The sequence below is a fragment of the Pseudochaenichthys georgianus genome, chromosome 9 (genome assembly GCF_902827115.2).
Source record: "Pseudochaenichthys georgianus chromosome 9, fPseGeo1.2, whole genome shotgun sequence".
NCBI lineage: Eukaryota > Metazoa > Chordata > Actinopteri > Perciformes > Channichthyidae > Pseudochaenichthys > Pseudochaenichthys georgianus.
Window position 1 is genome coordinate 10,890,885 of NC_047511.1, and position 24,775 is coordinate 10,915,659.

Consider the following 24,775-nt stretch of genomic DNA (forward strand, 5'->3'; position numbering starts at 1 on the left):
CTGAGGCAAAACAAAAGAAAACGTAGTTCCTTTGTGCAATCCATGTTTTAGTAGAGGCTGTGGTTTGGGTAATTAGTTCTTAGAGTACTAAAGAGTAGAAGAAAACAGGATATAAGCAGTCCTATTAATGTTGTCTATAGTTAGTATTCATGACTCAATGTGTTTACATTTGATGTTTTATTACATTATGTAGCATTTTCAGGAAATGTTTGTACACTGTACAATAAATAACTTAATTAAATAATATGAGCACTGAATTTTTTAATGTATCTATTATCTAAGGCTGTTGTGTTTACTTTTCAACTGCTTCAGCCTGAGTGCATTGTGTAAGTTAAACTGGAAACTCATCCGTATAGGAACTTGATTTTAACCCTAAAATACATTTGAATGTCATGTTCCCAAAATCCTCTTGAGACCATCTGTATTTTAAGAACAGTGATAGAGGAAGCCAAAGTAGACCAGCCAGACTGGTCTCAACTCGAGTAACATCAATTAAAGACTTCAGACAATAAATGAAAACTAAATTAAACCTAAGACATGTACATTGGATGAAACTCCCTCTGGCTTGATTTATGGGGTTTTGGCCTTTGCAGACCATTTAAATGCACAACAATATATATATATATATATATATATATATATATAACACACTACAGGAAAGGGAAAACGCCAAAAAGCATAATAGGGCGCCTTAAAGAGTCAAATTGGATTTGTTGTACCAACCAGCAACATACCTTTTAAAACAAACAAATAAATGAACAAAAATAAGTTGCAGAAATTGCAATAACATATATAAATCCCTTTTAATTCTACCTTAATTGAGAATATGTGTTGCAGCCAATACAGGTACAGCTCAACGACAGCTGTGATGATGTCACTGTGAGTGCCTGACAGCGTTTTCACCTAATTCCATAGCCTAAAGTCATATCCTTCACCAGCTGCACACACCTTGTTCAAACAAGAGGCACACACGTGATCAGATAAGAAGAACCTAGAGCCCCCTGTATGTCCTGGAAAACAACACGTGAAGAAAGGTGCCATTAGTGTTTATTGTAACCTGAGGGGAAGGTAGTCAGGAGTTATGAAATAGCTCATCTAGACTCATCCCTGGTAGTATTCCCTTGAAGAATTTTGGACTTGGAAAGCCACTTTGGCCACATGTTCATATTGCATTTGGTTAAGTGGTGTTGTGTAGCTCAGTGGGTGGAGCGTGGCAGCAGAAAGACGAGGCAGGATCCAGATTTATGCACACAGCGCCATGGTGCATTGCCAGGTTTACAGGTTCAGCTCCCTGTGTAGATCAATGAGTAGAGAAATGCACTTGCCAGGGTTGGGGATTTGAATCACACAATGAGCATATCCATGCTGAGGACTGAGGCACCTGCAGCTTCCATAATGTGCCTTGAATAAAGAGTCACATTTAATTAAATGTCAGAAAATTCCCCGTGTTGCATGTCATATCTGTGATTATGTATATGCTTTCAATGAGTTACCATGGCAAAACAGAAATGTGTGTTTCTGATTACATTGCATTGTAAATAGTACTACAGGTAACTAGATCCACAATACAGTGTCTTCAGGGTCCACAACATGACTGCTTGGGGCGCTGAAATATGTTTCAGAATGCTTTATATTAAATTGTGTTTTTCAAAATAAAAACCAATACCAATATAGTCACATGGATTTTACGTATTAGCAAAGACTTAAACAACATTTAATTTACCCTACCTTGGGCCTCCTAAGAGCTCAGTTGGTAGAGTTAGCGGCCCATGTATTGGGGCTTGGTCCCGGGTTCAAATCCGGCATGGAATCATAGCTGTATGTCATGCCCTCTGTCTCCCCTTTTCATCACTGTCACTTAATAAAGGCAATGGTTGCCCAAACAAATATTTAAAAACTTTTATTTACCCAACCTATTCGAAATTTGAACTTGAGGCTACTTTTATAACTTGGTATTTTATGCACCCTAAAAAGGATTTTATAGACTTGATTGAAGGCTTAGTTTAACATGAAACTGAGATCCATAAATAACATATTTAGGGGGTCTCTGTTCCGTCTCTATCTGTTCAATCCTTGGACACATTGTAACCCTCACTTTAAAGAGAGGCCAACATTTTTTTAAACAGTTGGTATTGTGTATTGTTCGGTACATATGAGTATCGTCAACTAATTCCACGTATGAGTTTAAAACATTGGAAAATAAACAATGAAGAAACCACAAGTGGAACAGAAAGTAAACACAAAAAGACTAACAAAATCACATCTCACACTCCAAATTAAATGAATAAATACTTTAATGCTACATTTCTAAATCTATCCTCATGCAACATGTTTTTTGAAACATTTGTGATGTCACACATGAAACGCCTCACATCTGCAACCTCTTCCTGCTCTCAATTAGCCAAACATACTTTTTCTGTTTCCTTAAGAGTGAGTGTTCTCTCTGTATTGGGAACACCGTTTTGCATGCCTGTTTTGTTTGCCACGTTTTCATACTGTTTTATGAACAAGACAAGCTCATATATCTTCATCACTGAGAGACTCAACATGTTATAAGTAATAATAGCTATTAAAATGAAATGGAATATGGAAAACAAATCAAAGTTACTCTTTTTCTGTTAAAGCATAATACTTTCAGGCCAAACAATACCCATGAGGTTTTAGTGCAAAACACATTCATTATTAATGTTTATTTTGGATTTATTTTAAGTAGCCACAAGCATGAAACAATCTAAATTCTGTCTCAAATATTTAACAGCAAACACACTGTGTTGAATTCATCTAAATAAAACATGTAATGTAATATGTAACAATTAAACAAAATGTTAATGCAACATTATTAAGGAGCCTTGTAAAGAAATGAAGCAGATGTTATTGGGTGTGTTCACTGGGACCTCCAGCTCTGAAGTCCAACAGCTGGTTCCACATCGGGCATGCGCACTGATGGAAGCTGATGTCGCCTTGAAGTACTGTTGGAAAAATTGGATAGTACAGATATGAATGCCAAACAATAGCGTTGTGCAATCCTGTATTGTTCCTCTAAGTATTGCCAAGTAGCTTTTAACTTACAATGTTTAGTGCACACAAGTCACATATAAAATAAAGATACAAAGTAATGCAAAATTCAAGAAGAAAATAAAAGTACAAGTAGGCTAGTAAAGAAAAGAAAAATACAAAACAAAACAATTGAATACCCTTTCAAAAACAATATAACGATGATGTTGTACAACAAACTCTATCATTTAAAATATAACTATCAAACGCACATTATAACTTTTATAACCAAGCCATCGATGTGTTATTATGTCTTACATTGCAACCATTTTAAGAAGAAAGAAAGTCGGGGCTGTAGCGCTCAGAAACACGAGCTTTGGAGAAACAAATGAAGGCATCTTAACTTTTCCACGGAGTGTGTACTTTAGCACGGGGAAGTTTGTTGTTAGCAGTTATTTGGGGGTATCCTCTAAATAGGGTCGATGTGAGCTCAGTCAGCAGGCAGTAGTTTTATTGAGGATGTGAGTCAGTAAAAGGTGAGTAAGGAAGATGAAGAAACTGCAACGCTCGTGACGTCATGGCGGTAATTTCCTTGATTTCGCAGGTCTGTTAGTTCACTTGGCTGTGTTGGAGCAAATTTGACATACGCTCTTCACACTGCGGGATGTGCACTTCATACTCAACTCACTGCGCTGTGTGAAACTCCCTGAAGGCTGTTTTTGTTGTTTTCCACTCGAAACGTCACTCCATTTTAGTGGCAACAATGTTGGAAAAGTTGTCACGCTGTTCCAACTCGGAGGGTGAACTTTTTAACGGAAAGAGACGGTGGACTTCGGCGGCGGTCGCTGTAGTCCTCCTGGGTGTGTTTGCTTCATCTTGCTGGGCAGAAGAAGCATCCTGTCATGGAGCCTACGACCTCTACTTTGTTCTAGACAGGTAAGTACGAAAAAAAGCTTTAGTTTCTGTCCCTTCTCATTGAAAAATAACAATGGAAGTAACCTGCTGCTGCACTCTGCAATTGTCAAGAAGATAACTGTTAAATTAAGTTGCCAGGGGGGAGCGGGAAAGGGTCGCTTAACACAGGTGTGATGGTTTGACCTGATTAGAAAACATGTCACTTTGCACACGGCTCTATAGCCTCAAATGCTGAACAGTTTTTAATATTATAACCACAAAATTGTGTTGGGTTTGCTTCACATTTGGCTAAAACACTCCTCTCTAAACATATGGCAAATATTTGGATAGGGGTGTCAACAAAGTTTACTTTTCTTTTAAAGGGAAGTCTGAATGCTACAGTTTGCCAAGACAATGATGCCAATGGTTTGGGTAAGGCCCTTTTCTGTTTCAGCATGACCATATCCACAAAGGCCAACACTTAACAGTTTAGTGTGAAAGATAGCCTGCAGAGAGTACTGACCTCAACCCATTGCAACACTTTTGAGATGAACTTGAATGTAGACTATGAGCCAAACCTTATCAGCCAACATCAGTTTTGGACCTCACTGAAGCCAGGTTCCAAAAGAGTGGAGGCTGTATCGCCGCACATTGATGCCTATGGCTTTGGAATGACATGTTAACTAATCACATGTTGGTGGAGTATGTGTATGCTCGCTCACTAACGTTTGAAAGTACCTGTGATAGTAGGGCCTATATTGTATCCTCTTTATTGCAAAATTGTATTTGTGTCTTTTTAGCCTTTATGTATGTTGCATTGTTGATGGAGCCTGGGATTAAGATTTTCATTGCCAGCCTGTAGGTGTTTGGCATATGACAACAGAGCCTTTGATTCTGTATTTGAATCAGTCTGTCTATGGAACCCGACCAACTCACCTGTCAGCATCTGTATTTCCCCCTCTTGTATCACAGAGGGGTTACATATTTCAGATGGTAACTATCACAAGGTGTTCATGATGAGAAAGGTAGCTGATGGCTGTAGCTTGTTGGTTCAATGTAGCTGCACAGTGTCCATCAGTATACTCTACTGCTGTTGTACTTGGCAACTGTTTAGTTAATTTAATACAAGTTACTGTACACTTTACTAATACTAAGTTACTAAAAACACTTACGAAGGTGAGTTGCATAAAGCACAGCATGACAAGGCGAAAAAGCAGTTGCCTATTTCGATCAGAATCAGAATACCTTTATTCGTCCCACAAAGGGGGGGGGGGAATAAAGGTATACATTGTTACAGCAAAAGTATACCTTAATATTAATTAAGAAGCATGCATAATATAAGTGTAGATTTCTGAATAACAAGGCAACAATTTAATAACATTTGTTATGGAAATTGAAAGTGTCATTATCATATCCTTGTAATGCATTACAGGCCTTTCAAATGTATCTGCAGCTGCACAGAAACTTTGGCTAGACCAAAATAGCCTTTTTCTTCCTGAGGATGCATTACAGAACTCCGCTAAAGTTTGTGAAAATTGCAAGAAATTTGTTTGAAACCGTGCCGGCCTGGAAAACAACCGCATGTTTTCAAAATTGCTAGGAGTAATATCAAAATTGAGTGGTGTGCAGACTGCAACATGCAAAACCTTTTAAAAGTTTAACATAGGTTTGCATTTTCAATCATATATATATATATATATATATATATATATATACACACACATGCGGCCTGTACTTGATTGGATGTAGTTGTGTTATGCTCATTGGTTCCCCGCAAGGAAAATAGTTATCTGATAAATGTCATAAAACCACACTGGTGTAACCGACCTCACCCCAACCTAACCAAGTAGTTTACTTCGGCTAAGGTTAAGCAGTAGCCATGCTGTCTATGAGAAACATTGACCATATAATATTGTGTATCTTAATTGAGGCCTCCAATATGGGGCAGACTTTTGAGTCACCAGAATTAGGATGGCTTTTAAAAAGTGCAGGTCTCAAGGAAAGTGATCCATTTCCTGAGTTGGGACATGTATTCTTCTAAATGCAGGTGTTTATGAGAAAGCAAATTGAAAGTTGTTACCAAGTTTTTGTTACAACGTTCGGAGGAGTTTGTGTGAATTCTTCTTACAGTTGGAAAGGTTTTCCCACAGACACACACAGCGATAACTAGCCTCCAGGCAGAGATAATAAGACCTTAAATGTCAGTGAAGTCCTTGTGTGTTATTTGTGCATACCAGCAAGAAAGAATTGCATCACCATTTGGAACACACTTTGGCAATGCACCACTTCCTGTTTTCTAGTGCTGCTTCAAAAATGCACATACCACGCTAGATTCTGTCAGTTCAGCAATACTTTGTATTAGCATCATGCCAAAAGGCCTCCAATAAATGTTGGGGAGTTCACAGCCTTCACAGCATCTTTGAATCATTTCCTCCCCTAACTTGGAAACATGCCATCAAGGGCCGTTGAGTTGAAACACTGCTCCCTTGACCCCTTTTTAAACTACTCCACCCTCGTCTAAATGGCTAAATCACAGCATGATGACTGAGATCATTGCAACAGGTTTAACCAAGTGTACGAATACCTATTGGGGGTCTGTTTTATTTTATTGTGAAATATAAAAGCCCAATCTGCAGTGCATGCTCCTTCATCAGTGTGTCAGGGTGCCACATGGTAGCATGTCTCTTTGATGGAAGTTTGTCCCTGCAGATACAATCGCTCTACTCCCAGACTTCCTGCTTGTCCTGATAAGACTAGGATCCTAAGTCAGCACTTTTTTTTGCTGTGCTGTAGATTTTAGTAGCATGCTCAGAAGCATTTCTGAACAATAAAACATACATTATTGGTACTCTTAACACCAAGTAATGCTATTTGATTCTCTCATTTGACTAATCCTTCTTTATTAAGGGAAGCTTCACTGAGATCCACGCTCCCCTTTACAGGAACACCCTAAACACACACAGACCCGTTTCAGACTAGTCCTGGAGCAAATCAAATGCATTTGTCACCACATGAAATACCCCTTTAACACTTAAACACTGCTAATCCACCACTGACGCAATGTTGTCAAAGTGCAGTTTAACTTTTCCTTTACCCTCGAGCTGTGTGACCTTGTCTGTAGGGCAGCAGGGAGGAGAACGAGGTGTCATGAAAGATGAGCCTCTGAATGGTCAAACCCCTCTGTTTTATGTTCTCCGCACATACATTGAATTGTAATTATTGCTTTAATAACCTCTTTGTCGTAACATCAAGGGCATATTTTACTCACTGTGTTCGTACAGACTTATCGAAAAGTGAGAAGGGCCGAGGGCTACAGGTTGACGCAGTTTCCATGTTTGGTTCTTTTATTTGAGCTGAAATAAGGAAGGAAAGAAGGTTTGCTTGAATCAGACGTTGCGTTAACCGAATATTTTCCGTCTGACAGTTCAGGAGCGTGCTCTCTCCCCCCGTTTGTGTGTTCTAACAGCTGAAGTGGCTGCTATACAACACAGACTTATCAGCACAATTATCCAGCATGTGGCTGGTGTTAATGTCAGACTGTGGTTGTGGTGCATGGCACAAATACTGTACAGTATTTGACTCCCAGCTCACAATCTGCTGCCACTGACGAGCTGCAAACTAACTGCCGTTTCCTCGTTTCAGGTCCGGAAGTGTCGCTAATGACTGGGTCGAGATCTACTCGTTCGTGAAGAATCTCACCGACAGATTTGTGAGGTCAGTACAAAGCTAGTGTTGATGTCAGGCATTGTCTTTGGAAACAAAGTTTTAGGGTTTCACAATGCTCGCAGAAGTGAATTATGCTCCATAGAATAAGATTCATGGTTTCAAATAAATATAAAAAAAGCCATTACAATTTCTAATGTTAGAATCATTTTCATAGAGAAAACAAAATTCACTATTTTATAAAGATGACGTAGTAGGTCAACCATACCCTCCGTACCAAAACATCAAATTTTTTGCATGTTTAATATATTACATTATCTTTTGCAGTTAATGGCTATAATTACAGAGCCTACGACATTAGTTGCATCTCCCACCTGTTTTTACAAACTATCAAATAGCTAAATCTATGACACCCTTTTTGCACATAATTCATTAAAAAGACGAAAGCAGAGAAACCAGCTTGAAACGTTCGGCTTGCATAACGTTTGAGTCAAACGGCGCCTGCCAGCACAGTACAGACGGTGGCGACCCAGCCAGAATGAAGTGGTTGGTTGAAGAAAATAGCAAAGGCACCAGGTGGGAGTGGGTGGCAGAGAGGAGCAGTCTTCTGGGCTGTGAGAATGGCCATTCGCACCGGGGGGGTCCGGTTCCACACTTATCCCCTGCTTCCACCACAGAACGGCTGACAGGCAGACAATGTACAGTAAAGCAAAAGAACACTGGAAGGCGACGAGGACAATCTGCTAAACAATGCTCGCTCACCAAGAGCTCTTCTGTCGCGCCATGTGGAGCAAACTAGACTACTTCATCAACCCTCTCCCCCACCACCACCACCCTCTGATATGTCCTTGGCATCACTGCGTCTTAGTCTTTCTATACTGCTTCAGCGGTAACATATACAATCACAATCCCCACCGAAAGCCTTAAGTCACCACCCACCATTTATCCTCGTCTCGAGCTACTTTTAAGTCCACATATGAAACTTGCAGACAGGATGTGGATGTATACGGCTGCTACCGCCACCAGCCAAATGTGGCCGTGTGGCTTAAAGATTGTGCTAGGTTTGCGGGGGAGGATCGCGACTGGGCCATGTGTCACGTGGGTGAGAAATATCAGCACCTCTCCTTATGCTCCGAAGGCTTCGGATCTCTGAAGGAAACACTTGTGTGCTTAACTATCTGAAGTTTAGCTCGCTCCGTGGGATGGAATCCGTGTGGTTGGTACAGTCACAGGAAGTGACTCTGACTACATCTCCCAAGTCTTATAGCTTTAGAATATTAATACTTTATGGGAATCGGGGACGTTTTTTCAAGAAAACATTTGACTATTTGGTTACTGATTGCATGCAGGATTTTAAATAAAGATGCGTGGATCCTACTTTCTCTTTTCAAATTCCATTTCTGAAAGCAGATTGAGTCTTTCTTGTTCCTATGTGTAAAAAGCTAATTCAACTCTAACTCTGCATTGATTGATGTTTTTATGCTTTTGTCGTTTTCAAATTGCGCTGTTTTGTAAACCACAGCAACTAAGAGAAAGTAAATATATGTATTTCACATCCGTACTTTACTCAACCCATTATATAATGTCATTATAGTTCCTAATTTTATATTCATTGTTAGATAAGTTGATGCATGCATGCGCGATAACAATATATTATTATGAGATGTTAAACAAATAGTCTTTTGTCAGCGTGATGTGAAGAGTAAGGTTGAATTCTTCAGGGCATTATGCATGCGCAGAATTAAGTTCATTTTAATAATTGTATTCATATCTGCATGCAGACTTGGACTGCAGGTTGGGGTGAGAAAAAGAGTCCCTCTCCAAGATGGACAAACATGTATTAGATGCTTTGGGAACAGCTCACAGACTGAAAGGACAAGCATAGAATCACATGCCTTTGTATATAACTCATATTTTGCATTTTAGCCTATCTTAATAAGGCACAAATAAAACCTGTATGTTAGGAAAATAATTGAAGACATGCATCCCTGAAGGCTTATTTATTATGTTAAATATAAAATACTTGTGTTGAAGAGCATGTCATATTGCTTGAATAAATAAAAAGAACCTCGGGTCTTATGTCGCCACCACTATTGAAAATGTTGAAATAACTGCCTGCCAAACAAGGAGGCAAATAATGGCAACACTTACATGTGGACAGTTTGGGGTACTTTAAGATTCTGAGGTACCTTTACAGTTGAAGTACTTTTGGTACCTGTTCTTGAATGTACTTCAGTAAAATCACAGGAATTGTATTTGTATTGAAATATTTTTCCTTTATGGCATTACAGCTCTAACTAGAGTGAAGTATTTTACTGGTTTGTAACCATTTTTGTAATTGTCAATACCAGCAAGTACATTTGTGCAGTGGGAGTAGTACATTTTCCTTCACTTTTGTGTTGATTTAAATGTTCACAGCAGGATGCATATATGTGTATAATTTTCTGAGGAAGTGAGTGTGCCGTTATATAACAGAGGGAGTGATACGGAATGTAAACAGCCTCTGTGGTCAGGGACACATCGGAGTGTCCAGTGACAGTTCACACCTTAAACACTCACAGGTACAAAGTACACTATATCTGTGTAACACGATGTGTGTTCGAGTGTTTATGTGTGACTCATCCTCACAACATGTTTACTGTCTGTGAATTGATTAATCACTTCCTTCAGTCCCTCTGAAGCTGCTTTAAGTCGTACATTAATATTAGGTGACATTAAAGGTCCCATGTCATGCTTTTCCGGTTATTACCCGTCCCCTTGTGTGTTATGAAGGTTTTCTGCATGTAAACGGTCTGCAGAGTCAAAACCCTCAAAGTACACCCTGTAGCGAGTAAAACTCTAACGCAGAAAAGACCTCCCCAAAACGCCTCGTTGGAGATACGTCATTGTCCATTGTTTACTTCCTGGGTATCGTGACGTAGGAATGGCCAGTAGCCGCGCCCAGACCTATGACGCGCTACGGTCATACGGTACCCGGAACCAAATGGACCAATCCGTGGAGCCTTTACGTTAAGCCCCCGCTGATTGGTCCAAATTGACCAATCCATGGACTTCCACACACACACACACACACACACACACACACACACACACACACACACACACACACACACACACACACACACACACACACACACACACACACACACACACACACAGGCAGACCCATTCTCACAGCGTTTATCAACCTTTTTCGTACTCAATATCAAGCCACACTTATTGTTTTTACTTCGGCTGTGACTTTGTGTGTGCTCAGGTTGAGTTTCGCTGTTGCTAAACAAGGAAACCACACCTCCACGGGAGGGTGGGGGCTGGAGCTACAACGAGCCGTTAAAGGCAGAGAGGGAAATTCAGTGAATACACATAGTTTACAGAGATGCTGTTTGAGAAACCAATGTGAGTTTGGAAAATTGCACAATATAAATCTATTCTAGTAGACCTCAGCAATGGAATTATGATCAGTGGAAATGGCCATGACATGGGACCTTTGAAAAAAAAAAACCTGTTTACTTAATTATACGCAGCTGTTTAATTCTCCTGAACTGAGCTGAACCTCTATGAAGTTATATATAAAACTGTCAGTCACACTGACTCCTAAAACAGTGTTTTACATGTCATACTGTGTGGGGGGTGGATAGAGAAGATGAAGGGCGGGTATGATAAGGAAGAGAAAATCTGAATAAATATTACAACATTATAATATACTGTCCATATATTTCGTTAAACATGACATTTCTGATTCCTATTTTGTATTTTTTTTTTTCAGCCCCAGAACGAGAGTGTCGTTCATCGTGTTCTCGGCCAGAGCAGAAGTCCTGCTGCCTCTGACCGGAGACGGGTACTGAACCCTAACACACACAATTCTGTTTCAATGGTTACTGTACCTTAACTCTAAGAAGTCTCATGGCCTAAATACTGTATTGTTGAAAAATAGTAACGGTGATAACAAAGTCTAGTCTTTGGCCTAAATTAGGTATACGGCTACTGTTTGTATGTGCAAGTTTAGTACCAGAACAAAAGTGTATTGCTACATACTATCGGGAGGTTCAGTTGATTTGGGTTTTCAAGAATTTGCCTTGGGCCTCAAAGGGCCCAACTGGATAGTACAGCGAAGTGCATGTGGACTATTACTCAACCATTTATTATTTTGTGTGATTTTAGATACGAGATAGAACAGGGTCTGGAACGCTTGCGGGCCGTTAAGCCAGCAGGTGAAACATATATGCACGAGGGAATAAAAGAGGTAAGGTTACTTTCTAAAATAAACGCAATTACGGCTCAGAAGCTTTTTTTGTAAATATACTTGTGAACTTGAGATGTGATGTAATGTTTGCTGTCATTTGAACCTGAAGGCCTCAGCTCAGATACAGGCGCAGAAGACCAAGTCTTCCAGCATCATCCTGGCTCTGACTGACGGGAAACTGGAAACCTACATTCACGAGCTCACAGTGAATGAGGTTAGGTTCACATTGTCTAACACAAATCTTGCTTTACACATTTTAAAATGCTAAAACAAATGTACCGACAAACAGAGTTGGCTTTTCTAAAAAAACAAAACACCCTTTTGTTATTTATATGTGAAATATGTGGCTTTTTTTTCTGAATGTGATGTTTTGTTACATCCAACCTGCACATCATCCCCTTATTTGTTTGATCCTCAGGCTGACAAGGCGAGGACATTCGGAGCCCGTGTTTACTGTGTGGGTATCAAGGACTTCGATGAGCAGCAGGTAAGAAAGCTTGAGTCTTAATCTGAAGCAGTGTGCGCTAAGAGTGTGCGCGAGAGACATGTTGCCATGTTGGAAGAGTGTCAAGAAAGGTAAACACAAGTATTGTGAGCGCTATTACCTGTAATGAAAATCCATGTCTTAAAGTAATATCAATAAAAACTCTAGTAAACAACTCCTGCAGCATAATCCACTTTTCAGATGCTCATCTGTCGTTGGTTTAGCTCCACGTAGTCATTTCCTTTGTTTGAATAATGTGACGTATTCTGCTTCAAGTAGAATGCTCGAGTTCCCTTGACATCACTATCTTTATATTGAGACATTTCGTCACGGTTAGTGATTTATTTATTTTTGAATTGACTATTAGCTAGATAATATATTGGCTTGATAATCTAGAGTGCTGTAACCATTTGGCTCTATTATTAAAGACAACAAGCAATAGGTAAAACTACATTGAGATGATGTGCAACAGGTTACAGTAAATGACGATATGCTACTGGTATTACACAAAGTGAACTCATAAACTGCACTAAATGAAACGGTGGGTGTTACCTTTAGAATTCCAACAATCTATGAACCAGTGTGGAACCATGAACAAAGAAAATCAATCTGATCATTCTTTACCAATTTCTTTCAGGATTTTCAAATACATAACAAAACTCCTAATATATTTACTCATATGTAAATATATTATCGGGTTATATATAGAGTTTTTACATATTTGCAGTATATACCAGTCACATCAGTTATAGACTGTTTGCACTATTCACACTGTTCAACACGTTGAATTGGCCACAGAAAAACAAAATGTCCACAACATATAATCTTCACTGATTTCAGTCTGCACCAAAGTCAGTGCTTTCTGCTGTTTTACTGTCCCTCCCGCAACATGGTGGCCTGTCCCTTGGTAACCATTGGTAACAATCCTGTGATGAGCTTTTATTAAGTCAAATAACAAAGACAATATTGCTCCAAGTGATTTTTTTTTTTTAATGGTTGAGCAAAGTGTTTGCCACAGTCATGCCATCTGCTATGTCTCCTCCTGCCCATGATATGAAAGGAAAGACAGTGCTCCGTCATAAAGAGGATAAGAGAAAAAGAAGAAAGCAGTTATTACATCTCTTCTTGTTAATTCAACTCTTGATGATACCAACAGCTTGCTGATGTAGCGGACACCAAGGACCAAGTGTTTCCTGTCAAAGATGGCTTCCAGGCACTCAAAGGCATCGTCAATTCTGTAAGTGCGCCTACTTTCTGTGTGTGTGTGTGTATGTGGTCCTGGACGGCAGTCAGCTCAGGTTTATGTACATTTATAGAAAAATAGGTGGAATTTGACACTAATGTCCAAAATGGGATTTTTTAAAAATAAAAACATATTTATAAGTGTCCCGAGAAATTCCCTGCCCTGGCTTCATTGAAGTTTGCACACATTAAAACAGAACCTCTGCATGGAAACTGTTTGTGGAAATAACTGCTGGCTGTGTCCCCACTTTGTAGGCGGACATGGAAATGTCTTTGCCACTCAGTAGCAAATGAAGACGTACAAGCAGCTTGACAGTTAGTCACTGTCCACAGTGCCATCCTCCTCACCGTGTCTTTATTGTGTTTAGTACACTATTGCTTTTATTTCTGAAAATAAAAGCCAGCGTAAGGCATCAACCCCATCTTGCTGTATCAGTCGATAGAGTCCCTTAAACAGTGTTTATATGAAGTTTCTCTCCTCGCCCGCTGCTAGCCAATTAGTGATACTTTCCATTTGCTGCCGCTTTTTGAGCCGAAACGCTGTCAGCCAAGGCGGGGGTTTGTATGGCATCATTTCTACATGACTGTGAGCCCGGAGCCCTGCAGAGCGCACCGCCCTGAGCTGGACTTTACATCTCTGTGTTTAGGGAAAGACCAAACTGTGAGACTTGCAGCCGGAGGGACGCAGAGCCAAAGGGTGTGTCTTGTTTCTGTTGTGTGATCCAAAGTAACAACAACTATGATTGATTTTGCACAGAGTGAAAGAAGGTTGTCTACAACTGTGGCTCTCATTCCCCAAACATGTGGGACCATGCACATCAATTCAGAATATGCTAAATACTTATTCCTTCTCCTTATATTTATCTTAAATTATTTTAACAACAAAAACACAAGGTAAAGTGCATGTATAATAATTTGATATTGTATATATTTTATATTTTTGAGTGTCCATGTTTTGGTTCTTGAATCAGGAATGAAGTCTTAATAAAGTCCTTGAAACAGTGGTTTAAAAAAGGCAACACTGAAACCTTCAAATGGTATAATGTTTGTTAGATAATTATACAGCATTAGTAACCATGACTCGCACTAGTCCTGACTTATAACATCATCTCAGAGGAGCATGTGAATCCATCCTGTAACATTACAAAGTGTTGAAAGCCTCTGAAAGGGTGGATTTGATTATCTACAGGAAATGGGAGAAATATGCTTTCTATCTGTTTTTGCTGAGCTAAGGGAATCCTTTATTTTTCATTTTAAGAGCATGCACAGGGTCACAAGGTCTCCTTTTGCATCAAAGCCATTTACATATATTTTAATCTTTTCAACAAATGATTACAGCCTGTACAAAATGGTTCCGCACAACAAAATAAAGCTCATCCCGTCAGTCCTTCGGAGGCTCACAGTGCCAGCATCCAAGTGCATTCTTCTCTGATTAGTAATACTGGATTCCTGACTAGTTGGCCTCCTCACTCCTCTTTTTGGATTTGGAGGATTTGCGATCATCTGTGCAGCCTTTTTCTGCAGGATCTGCCTCAGTGAGCGGCGTGATAACAAGCACAGAGAGTTCAGGAAAGTTGTGTTCCTGCGCCGTTTATTTGCCCTCTGTGCTTCACTGGACCACGTCGCCTAAGCTGTGGGCCTTTTGGGGAAACCCCAAATTGCGAAGTAGCCATGACGTTATCGTTTACTTCAGCTGCGATCTGTACAGTGTCGCCAACTCCAACATGCATTCCTGTTTGACATTGGATTACCCTTCCACCTAATTATGTCCGCTAAAAGAGCGGTCTCTCGCTTTCAGAAAGCCCAGCAGTTACGCTGTCGTAGATATACAAATGAATTTGAGTATTTGGACGACTGCCTTGTCTCCTCGCTGCAGCCTGTAAATAACGTTTGTCGCTAGATGCACGACGAATGAAAAGCTGCTGTTTGAGTTCTAATGCCTCTAATCTCCACTGCTAAAGCTTTTAATATGTATCTCCAACATGCTTAGGTCCTTCAACCCTGACGGATTACTTAATATAACCATCAATCTTTAAAAAGCCTTACATTTTAAAGGAAATGTTACTCTTCCAAATTCCCTAATTTAGAGCAACATGTCTACACTTGGATGTCATTCTTTGAGTCCCTCCTTCATTTTAAGCAAAGGCACGCAAACGCTCCTTTTTCTTTTCCTCCTCTTTTCGCTCGGGCACTGCCAAGGAAGTAATTAGACGGGGAAAATAGTGGCTCAGAGGAACGGCAGCAGATCCTTTTCCTCCCAGCTGTCATCTGCAAGCCTCTCCCCTTTCCTCGACCCCATATCAAACCATCATATGTAATAAGGCCGCTGTAAACAGTCCCGTCTTCCTCTCCTTAGATAGAAGTTTCACCCAACATCAAATGAAAGGTTCAAGCATCCTATATTGCAGTTAATATGCTTCTTTTTACCGACAGTGTACTGGGATTTGCATAGTTTGTCCTTTGTTGATTTATTGAATCACGGCGGATAGTGCGGCTCCATGACAGTGGGCTCCCACAGGCCTCTTTATATGATAATGCGGGATCCCGGAGGTTTTTTAATAGATGTGAGGAATGTAATAGTCTTGCATAATTTCCCCATAAAGGCTGACACAGCTGCCGTCCTTCCCTCCTGTTCTCCTCGCCGCCGATATTTAGCGCTCTCCTTTAGACGCCAGGCCCCGATCAGGAGCGAGACATTTCTCAGGTGTTGCACCCTAATCTGTTTTCTAAACTTGACAGAGCCGATAACAGCCACGACTTGATGTATTTATTCTTGGCCCTCAAGCGATAATGTACCCATTTCCTTTTTCCCCTCATCCTCCAGATATTAAAGCGTTCGTGCACAGAGATCCTGAGTGTGGAGCCCTCCAGTGTCTGTGTGAACGGTGAGTGGACCCTCCTGCTGCACTGTGCACACATCGTGCTTTCCAGGCTCACGGTTACTTCTCAATCACTAAGGGCCGTATAGGACACTTGTATAACCTCAAGGCTCATTTTGCATTCTTTTATCACTTTAACACATCCCTTAAGTTTACAGGTTGATCCACTTAAATCGGTGGCTACCTTTGCTCCTCCTCTGAACATGAGTTTTGAATTTATCCCGTCAAAATGTTTCATTGGGCTTTGGTGGCCTGGCCCTGGACTCATGAGTGTCATGTATTTCTCATGGAAAAACTGAGGTGAGAGTAAAGTCAGAAAAAAAAGTTTTGGATCGAAAATGTATTCTTTCTTACAAATGCGTCCGGTGACCCTTATTAATCCCCCTCTATTAATTGGGTGAGACCCCTGGGTTGTGAACATCTGGTGTAAATAGCATATGTAAATATTTGATAATTGAACTCGCAGAAGAGACGATGTCAAGTGTCCAGCTGTGCAACACACAACATCAACTACAGAAGTTACATGGTTCAAACAGGATTCTGCATGGTCCTGCCAGCTGTCTGAAAGCTTTGATTGGTCTTTTGATTGGCCCTCATTCAGACTCCCACAGTGCTCATTTTGTTCTTTTTCTCGTGAAACTTTAAAGTGGCCCTTTTATGCTTTTTTGTGGTTTTCCCTTTCCTTTAGTGTGTTTTTAATGCATGTAAATGGTCTGCAAAGGATCACATTCCAAAGCTCCCTCCAGAGGGAGTTTCTCTTTTTGAACATTAAATGATGTAATGAGTAACAGTAAATGTACAATATACACATATGAAACCTGCAAATGAACAAAATAGGGCCACTTTAACATAGTGTCAGTTGTTAAAAGGATAAAGCAGGAACTAGTCTGCGTTCCAAGCCTCTGTAAATAACTTCTTAAATAATTGTTAAAAAATCAAGTGTGCAAAGAAAAGTATAGTGATAACACAGCTGCTGTTGGTTTGCATCAGTATCTGCACCGCGACTGCATTATTTACATATATTCTATCCATGATTCCTCCACCCAGTCTTATCTTCCATTTGCTTCCATCCACAGAGTCCTTCGACATCGTCCTCAGAGGGAACGGCTTCACTCTCGGCCGCAGCAACGAAGGCGTCCTCTGCAGCTTTATAGTCAACCAGCAAACCTTCGGTAAGTTGTGGAAATCACCAATTGATATGTTGCATTCACAGTCACATGCACAGCACAGTCTTAACCACAGGGCTCCGTGATGAGCAGGCTCTTCATGCTGTGTGATCTGATATGTTTTAATCACTATGAAAGCAAACACATAATACATTCTGTAGGTTTACACATACGAAGAATTTACTTTGGTGTAAATGATGCATAAAAGACACAGAAAGAAAAATACATTCTTTTAAGAAAGGAGCCAAAACAATTATAAAGACTATTGTAACCAATTACAAATAAAGACTATATATATATACTCTTCTATTGAATATAGTACTTGTAAAATTGTATTCTACTGTGCTCAGTTTCTTACGTGTATATTTGTAATTATTAATCATTTATTTAATTGTATATAATATCAACACTGCTGTAGGTCATAAGATACAAGCAGACATTTGATGAAACGGCCCGGTGTGATCTAAATGTGGACCTTCATTTAAAAATGTCAGTTTTCTTTAAACGACAGCAGACCACGATTGCAACACGTGCAAATCATTGGTAACAAAGCGGATTGTCACACAGTCCACAGTTTGCCTTTGGCCATGCTGTCTACAGCAACTCCGTTTAAGGATTCATTGCTACTTAATATTTTGAACAACACAATCATTAGCGCAGTTGGAATGTCGTGCAATACCAGAAAACAATTTTTTTGAAGCATTTTTATATACATATTTTATGAAAAAGCACCTTTTTTTAAAATCAATATATTTAGCAGTTTCAAGCAATTTGGGTGACAAGAACCTATTGAAGTTTTTTTTTAATTATAATTAGTTTCTAGCAAAATAGAGTAGCAAAAATAGATATCTGTTAGGTTTCTCGTGATCATGATGTAACCGCTTAATAAAAAGCCTCTTGGAGGTTTATTGTAAACCCAACTGGAATTCTGCCATTTTGCCTTTACTTTGCAATTTCCACCACTTCCACGATCTGTACCTTAACAAGCTCCAGTCCTATGTGACATTTAGTCCAATCGATTATACATTTGGTCAGTATAATCTGAAGACCTTGGCGATGAAAGGTGATGTTTGAAGTGCCATGTAAGACCTTCTTGTATTGTCTAATTATATCTAAATATTCATGGATTTCAACACTTTCTAACCTTTTCTGAAGCCTACGACCACGTTTCATAGTTGGAAGGTGAACTTAAAGAAAGCTTATTACAAAAAGCAGTTTCAAGAACATCTTCACAATTCTTGCATGGGACCATCCAAGGAGCACTTGAATGCACCATTGGTCTTACCTGAGGCGTATGCTGTCGGAGGGCCATTGTGGTTCATTTTATAATGCGTATTAACCAACATCCTATGAGTGCAGTCAGACCTGTTCAGTCTCCCTCCACATCTTCCTGTCAACAGAACAAACCCGACCAACTGCTGTCTCTTAGCAGCTCCCCACCTTTATGATCAGAGCTAACGAGCAGAGGCTATGTAGGTCACTGTGCTCCTTATTTTGAGTTTGCAGTCTGTTCTGTCGAGAAATGCTTTTTCAAGAAGCAAACGGGATTTGGCACCGACAGCCAATCTCTCATTTGGCCGTGGGATCTGCGGGATCGACGACTGCCAATGACAACACTTCCCTCCTTGACGGGCTATTTTTGATTTCCATCTCAACTTGACTATAAAACACTAAAAAATAACTCTATCCGAATGAGTAAGTGGCCATTAGCAGATGTCTTCCTGTTGGTCCTTTCTCAGTTTAGGCTGTCTCACATTCGCCCACTTGGGGCTATTAATTCCCTTATTGGCTTTTGCATGTGTTCAGCACAGACCTTTGCAACAGGGGGGCACCTTATAATTATGGACAGGCATCATGGCAACTATGGAACACACACAGCACATATGTGGAACAGATGCTACAGTCTTCTCCATCAGCAAACCAGCGGGAGCCCTGAGAAGACGAGCACGAAAAAATTATATCAATCATTTTAGCGACCTCCATCACACACAAACACACACACACACACACACGCACACGCACACACACACAATAATCAAATTGGTCATATGAAATAATATTTTCCTGACTGATTAAAGATTACATTTGATAAACATTGTAATACACGGAGTTCAAAACTGTATATCATAATTATTGTGTAATATTGCTTATAATTGTTTTTATTTATATTAAAGGGATGTTGATTTATGTAAGAATCAACGTTCAAATGTTATAAGATTTGGAATCAACAGACACTAAAAATCGAATTAATATACAACAAAAATCGTTTGTTTTGTTGAGATCTACAAATCTGTGATGCCAAGATTTTATTTTGTGCCGTTCACAATATATGACCGTTTTAATATAAATAAAGCTCAGTGTTGAACACGGGTCTAATGCTGCGGTAACTTCTTTGCTCTTTCTCGGATGCAGTGCTCATTGCAAACAGATGTTGACACATTGTCTTTTTTTCTTCTGTTGTTCCTGCAGACCAAAAGCCGAGTTCTGTGCGTAATGACTATCTGCTGTGTCCTGCTCCGGTGCTCTCTGAAGTGGGACAGTAAGTAAACACTGGGATTTCTGTGTTCGGGTAGAGCTGGAGGAGCTTGTTCGTGTATGCTGCGAATATCTACTCTTTTTTTTTTGATTTACATTTTTTATATATGCACCTACGTGTACAGCGTGACAGACCAAAGTTTCTGTTTTTTTCCTTTTCTGTCCTTCAGACAAATATTGCTAATGAGTGGGAAAACAGTATAAGCATTTTAAAGAAGCAAAATAGACGAAACAATTGATAAATGACGATGTAGGCACATAGTCTCGTAAATTGAGTTTTCCAGAATAACTTGATAGTGAGTGTGCGTGTTGTGTTTCTGTCGATTTATTTGAAGTGCTGATCTTGGCACGTGGTCAACATGAAAGGTGTGAAATTCTAAAGAAAGGCATCTCACTGCCATTTATACACTGGGCCGTCAAACAGCATTTCAAATGTGAGATAAATATAAATGTCTATGTTGCCATTGAAAATGAACAAAACAAAGCAGTATTGCGTTTAGTAAAAGTAACGGCTACTTCCTCTCTACTTTTGTCAGAACCATTTCAAAACGGTTTTATTTCCTCTTTTCCTGCAGGCTTGTAGATATCTTTGTGCTGCGCTTTGTTTAGTTTAGGAGCTGTTATATCTGATATTTAAATACGACGCTTCAACGTTACTACATGCAGTTTTTTTCTTCTGTGCACATAAACAACTCCTAAATCTATAGATTAGCAGTATGTTAAAACAGTAGAAGTAGGGATGAAGACTTTGTTGTAGCGTCAAGACGCAGTAAACATTGTAGACGGGAGCCGACAGAAAAACACCCCATACATACAACGCACAAAGATTGAAGTGAAAACAGTGTAAATATGCATTTATTCCTGGCTGCATCGCTATTGTTTGACTTTAACGTCATCTCTTATAATCCCAAACCATAACAGATGATCGCTAAGGCATTCTAGATGGAACAACAGATTTGAATGTCCTCGATGACTCCAATCCAATCAAAAATGTATGATTATGAGTGCTGCTGGCTCCTGAAGGTCTTTCAGCTCTAAAACAGATTATGTATCATATGATGAGGGCGATGCTGTAACCACTCCAAATCAACTTGAACCTCACCTCAGATAATCCTCCCGTTTTAATGTAAACTGCTCATGATAACATGTTTTCCTGCCAGATGCTGAAGGGATATAAAACACCAAGTTAGACGTGCATTCATGTCTTTATTAGTTTTTTGTGTTTGTTTTGGATATAACAAAACGGTCTTGCAGATGTGTACTCGGTTATTAGCTTCAGCAGGCACTTGAACACTGAAAACGTTTAGCAAAAATCAATAATAAGTTAATGAATAAGACACATTTAAATAGGACCCGTATAAATGACAAGAAAGAGAAGTTACTGTGCAGTGTAATACATTAATAATGATTCATTCAAGAAAAGGCAGCGGCAAACGGATGATTTAAACATAAAAGAGTTTTGATCCACTTTCTTGGAGAGAAGGCCACATGCATTGTGGTTCTGATTTGCTAACATTTCAAAACAATACGTACTTCAGACCAAGAGGTGTGTCTCTCTTTTTTTTCTAAAAGTATGTCACTGCATCTTCTCTCTCCGGTGAAAAGCAATACTATATTTGACACTTTCTCCAGCTGGCATCACTTAAAGGGAAATAAATACTATTCACTGGAATGACAGTAGCAGCCACTGAACATGACCTTCTTCTTGCTTTATCAGGAAAGCAAAACCGAATCTGATATCTTTCAAACAACTCGCGTTGAAAAGAAACATAAGGGACTACATCTGAAAGCCACAGCCCTACAGCCTCTGCTGCGACCTGATAAGACCTAAGCTGATGCCGATGCTATGTGCACGCCATTTGCAAAAGGCCTGCTTAATTAACTCTTGGCTGCCGATGGTGACCCATTAAGTAGTTAGCTGGTACTGGCGGTGAGTAAACACATCTGCTGGAGGGGCTTTAAAAGGATGTGTGACAGATGTAGCCATTCCCTTTTCCACGCTCTCCATTTAAATAATTCACTATGCACTGACAATCCCCGCACCCAGGACCACCTGCATGGAACAGCGGAGCCCGGGAACTTCTGTCTCCATCCATCTGTCTGCTTCTGCTCCATCACCGCTACCGGTGCACAGGGCGCTCCGTAAGCACGGCTCCACTCAGCCGAAGAAGAATCGTCTTTTCACTGCACATCGCTTCTCCCAGTATCCCCCCTTAAAGCATGTTTTGTTACACGCGAGGCTTTGTCCTGGGGAAACATTGCTTTAACTTCTGACTTGACCTCAAAAACGTGGTCGCTGGGGAACATATTTCAGATGCAGCAGTCACTCGCTCTGAGGTGCTCAGCGGCAGCTTCCCGTTCCACCGGGAACATGAAGCAGGCGGTTCCACATTCTGCTTGGAAGTCCAGGAATCACAGCATCCTCAGTTGGTCATCTAACTGTGTAGGAGCACTCACTGCGTAGGCATCATCTGTGCTGACAGCTGCGGCATCAGGCAAGAAATGCTGGCATCTGCTCAATCCCTTCCTTCCCCGCTCCCTCCCCCCTCAGTGTATCCCCATTAGGAGACCCAGCATCCCCTGCTGGGCCGTCGATCGAGAGGTTAAGTGGCTGCGCTCTTGCATCAGCATGTCCTCACCTGGTGTTTTCACAATAACGGTGGAGGGCATAAAATAACTGAGGGGGTAGTCGACACCTGCTTTACATAGCAGGTACAGTAGCTAATGCTAATGCTCGTCAATAATTAAACGGGCTGTCCTGGGGCTGCTGCTAGCAGAGGCTTCACTCCATCTGCTCCAGTGGGGCTATGAAGATGTCCTGTTGTTTGATTGTCCTCCGTGTTGTGGGACACAGACATGTTGAATGGGAATTGATTGCCATATAATAAGATTGGAACCAGCTCCATTTGATTAAAGGATGCAAGCGGCAACGTTTAACCTCAGACTTATGTCTGATGATTCAAGGCTTTCTCGGTACTGGAATCAAAAAGAGAAATAAACATTCAATTAAAAAAATTCTGCAAATTAGACTTAGGGCGGGTTGAAAACTAAAGGTTGGGTTCCTGATTGGAACCAATGCCAATTGTTCTGGTTTGCATTCACAAAGATATAACTCCAGATGTCCAGGAATTGTAAACAAAATCATGTAGTGGAAATGTTGTTGACTATGGGTTATACACTAGGACTCAGAAGCTGCCTCGTTGCGTGTGATGAACTTACTTACCCAGTGACAAGAGCATGTGGATGAAGCAAATTTGACTTGAATAGCAACTGGTTCCTTGGCTGACTGTTTAACTGGGCTCAACATGCTGGTGTAAAAACACTCTCAGGGAAAGAAGTGGAAGAAAAATCACTGGATCTAACCCCCGCAGCGGACATCAAGCTTTTCAATTATTGTCATATTGTTTTTTGGAAGTTCAAAAAAATATTCCCAATTTTTGTGTGGTAAAAAAAGTAGTTTTTTTTGCATCACACTGATGTGGTCCTCTGAATGACCAGCTGCCCTGTCAGAAAACATAAGTCAGTTAGAGTGGATGCATGGAACACAACTTCTCATCTGGTCCCCAGGCTTCGTGAGGTCGAGTTTCCTCCCCTCAGTCAGAACTTCTGCCACACAAACTCTTTCAGAGTGATGACTGCTGGATGCCGAGTGACGGGACCTGCATATGCTCTGCCGTGAATTATTCAGCCGCCTCAATTTTCACATCTTTAAGGGAAGTTTGAAAGTCATTAGCGTCACCATTGTCAGCCGCTCCAGCTGTATCAAATCACCAAAGCTTAGCGTCACAGCAGCCTTACTTTCTGACAGATTATAGCGAGCCCTGGGACAAAGTATTTCTAACGTGGAGCAAGAGATCGGCTGAAGGAAGAATCCTTCTGCCATTCAACTGGTGTCCCTACCACGCTTTTTACCAAGTGTACCGTGACAATCTGCCCCTCATTTCCAATGTATTCAAACATAACTGGGAAACCACCATGCAGCTGAAGCTCTCTCCTCGGTGTCACACACTGATTCACCCAGCTCCTTTTTAAAGTCAACCAGCTGCCTTTTTCCCTTTGTTTAAACACTTGTTGACCCTCTTTATTTCCTGTCTGTGTGTAGCTTTCTCTATGTAACATTCACTAATGGCCCTCATCGCAGAAACAAATAACTGATAATCATCACTAGATATGCGAAGTGGACAAAAAAAGATGTAACTAACCATATTTTGTTATCAAAGTATCTGTCAGGGGTTTATTTTCAAGTAAGCCATCACAATTCTTTGCCATAAACTGTCAGGAGCTAATGAGGAACATCCAGTTTCTTCCTTTTTGTCTGACCAAAAGTCATTTTCAATGATCAAACGGATCAAATCATCTAATTCATGTAATTTCTTTCTTGGCGAATTCTTTTAACTATTAGATAATTATCAAAATACTCAGATTCATTTGTCGAGCGAATGACTTACCACCTTTTTCTAATACGATGGCACGAACGGACCACTTTAGGTAGACATTGTCATCCAACTGCTAATCATTCTTTCGTTAATCTTCCTGGAACTTAAAGGGTGAGAATAAAAAGAGCATATATGACTTATGCCTCTGTGCTGGAGCAGATTCTGCCTACTCAACAGTAACTGGCTAAATTAGCACTCAGCGTCTCAGGGAGGGAGAAAAAAGGCCTCGCCAACTATGG

The 24,775-nt window shown here is 40.3% G+C and overlaps 1 protein-coding gene across 1 annotated transcript in view; it reads left to right on the top strand.

Moving 5' to 3' along the window:
* The first annotated feature begins 3,324 nt into the window (after positions 1-3,324).
* antxr2a (ANTXR cell adhesion molecule 2a) overlaps positions 3,325-24,775 on the top strand; it is a 74,090-nt gene continuing 52,639 nt past the window's right edge. The window contains exons 1-10 of the mRNA XM_034090972.2: positions 3,325-3,930; positions 7,531-7,602; positions 11,318-11,389; positions 11,713-11,794; positions 11,904-12,008; positions 12,213-12,281; positions 13,435-13,515; positions 16,345-16,405; positions 17,476-17,571; positions 20,035-20,104. Coding sequence (XP_033946863.1) covers positions 3,758-3,930; positions 7,531-7,602; positions 11,318-11,389; positions 11,713-11,794; positions 11,904-12,008; positions 12,213-12,281; positions 13,435-13,515; positions 16,345-16,405; positions 17,476-17,571; positions 20,035-20,104 — 881 coding nt within the window. The 5' untranslated portion in view covers positions 3,325-3,757. The remainder of the gene's footprint in view (positions 3,931-7,530; positions 7,603-11,317; positions 11,390-11,712; positions 11,795-11,903; positions 12,009-12,212; positions 12,282-13,434; positions 13,516-16,344; positions 16,406-17,475; positions 17,572-20,034; positions 20,105-24,775) is intronic.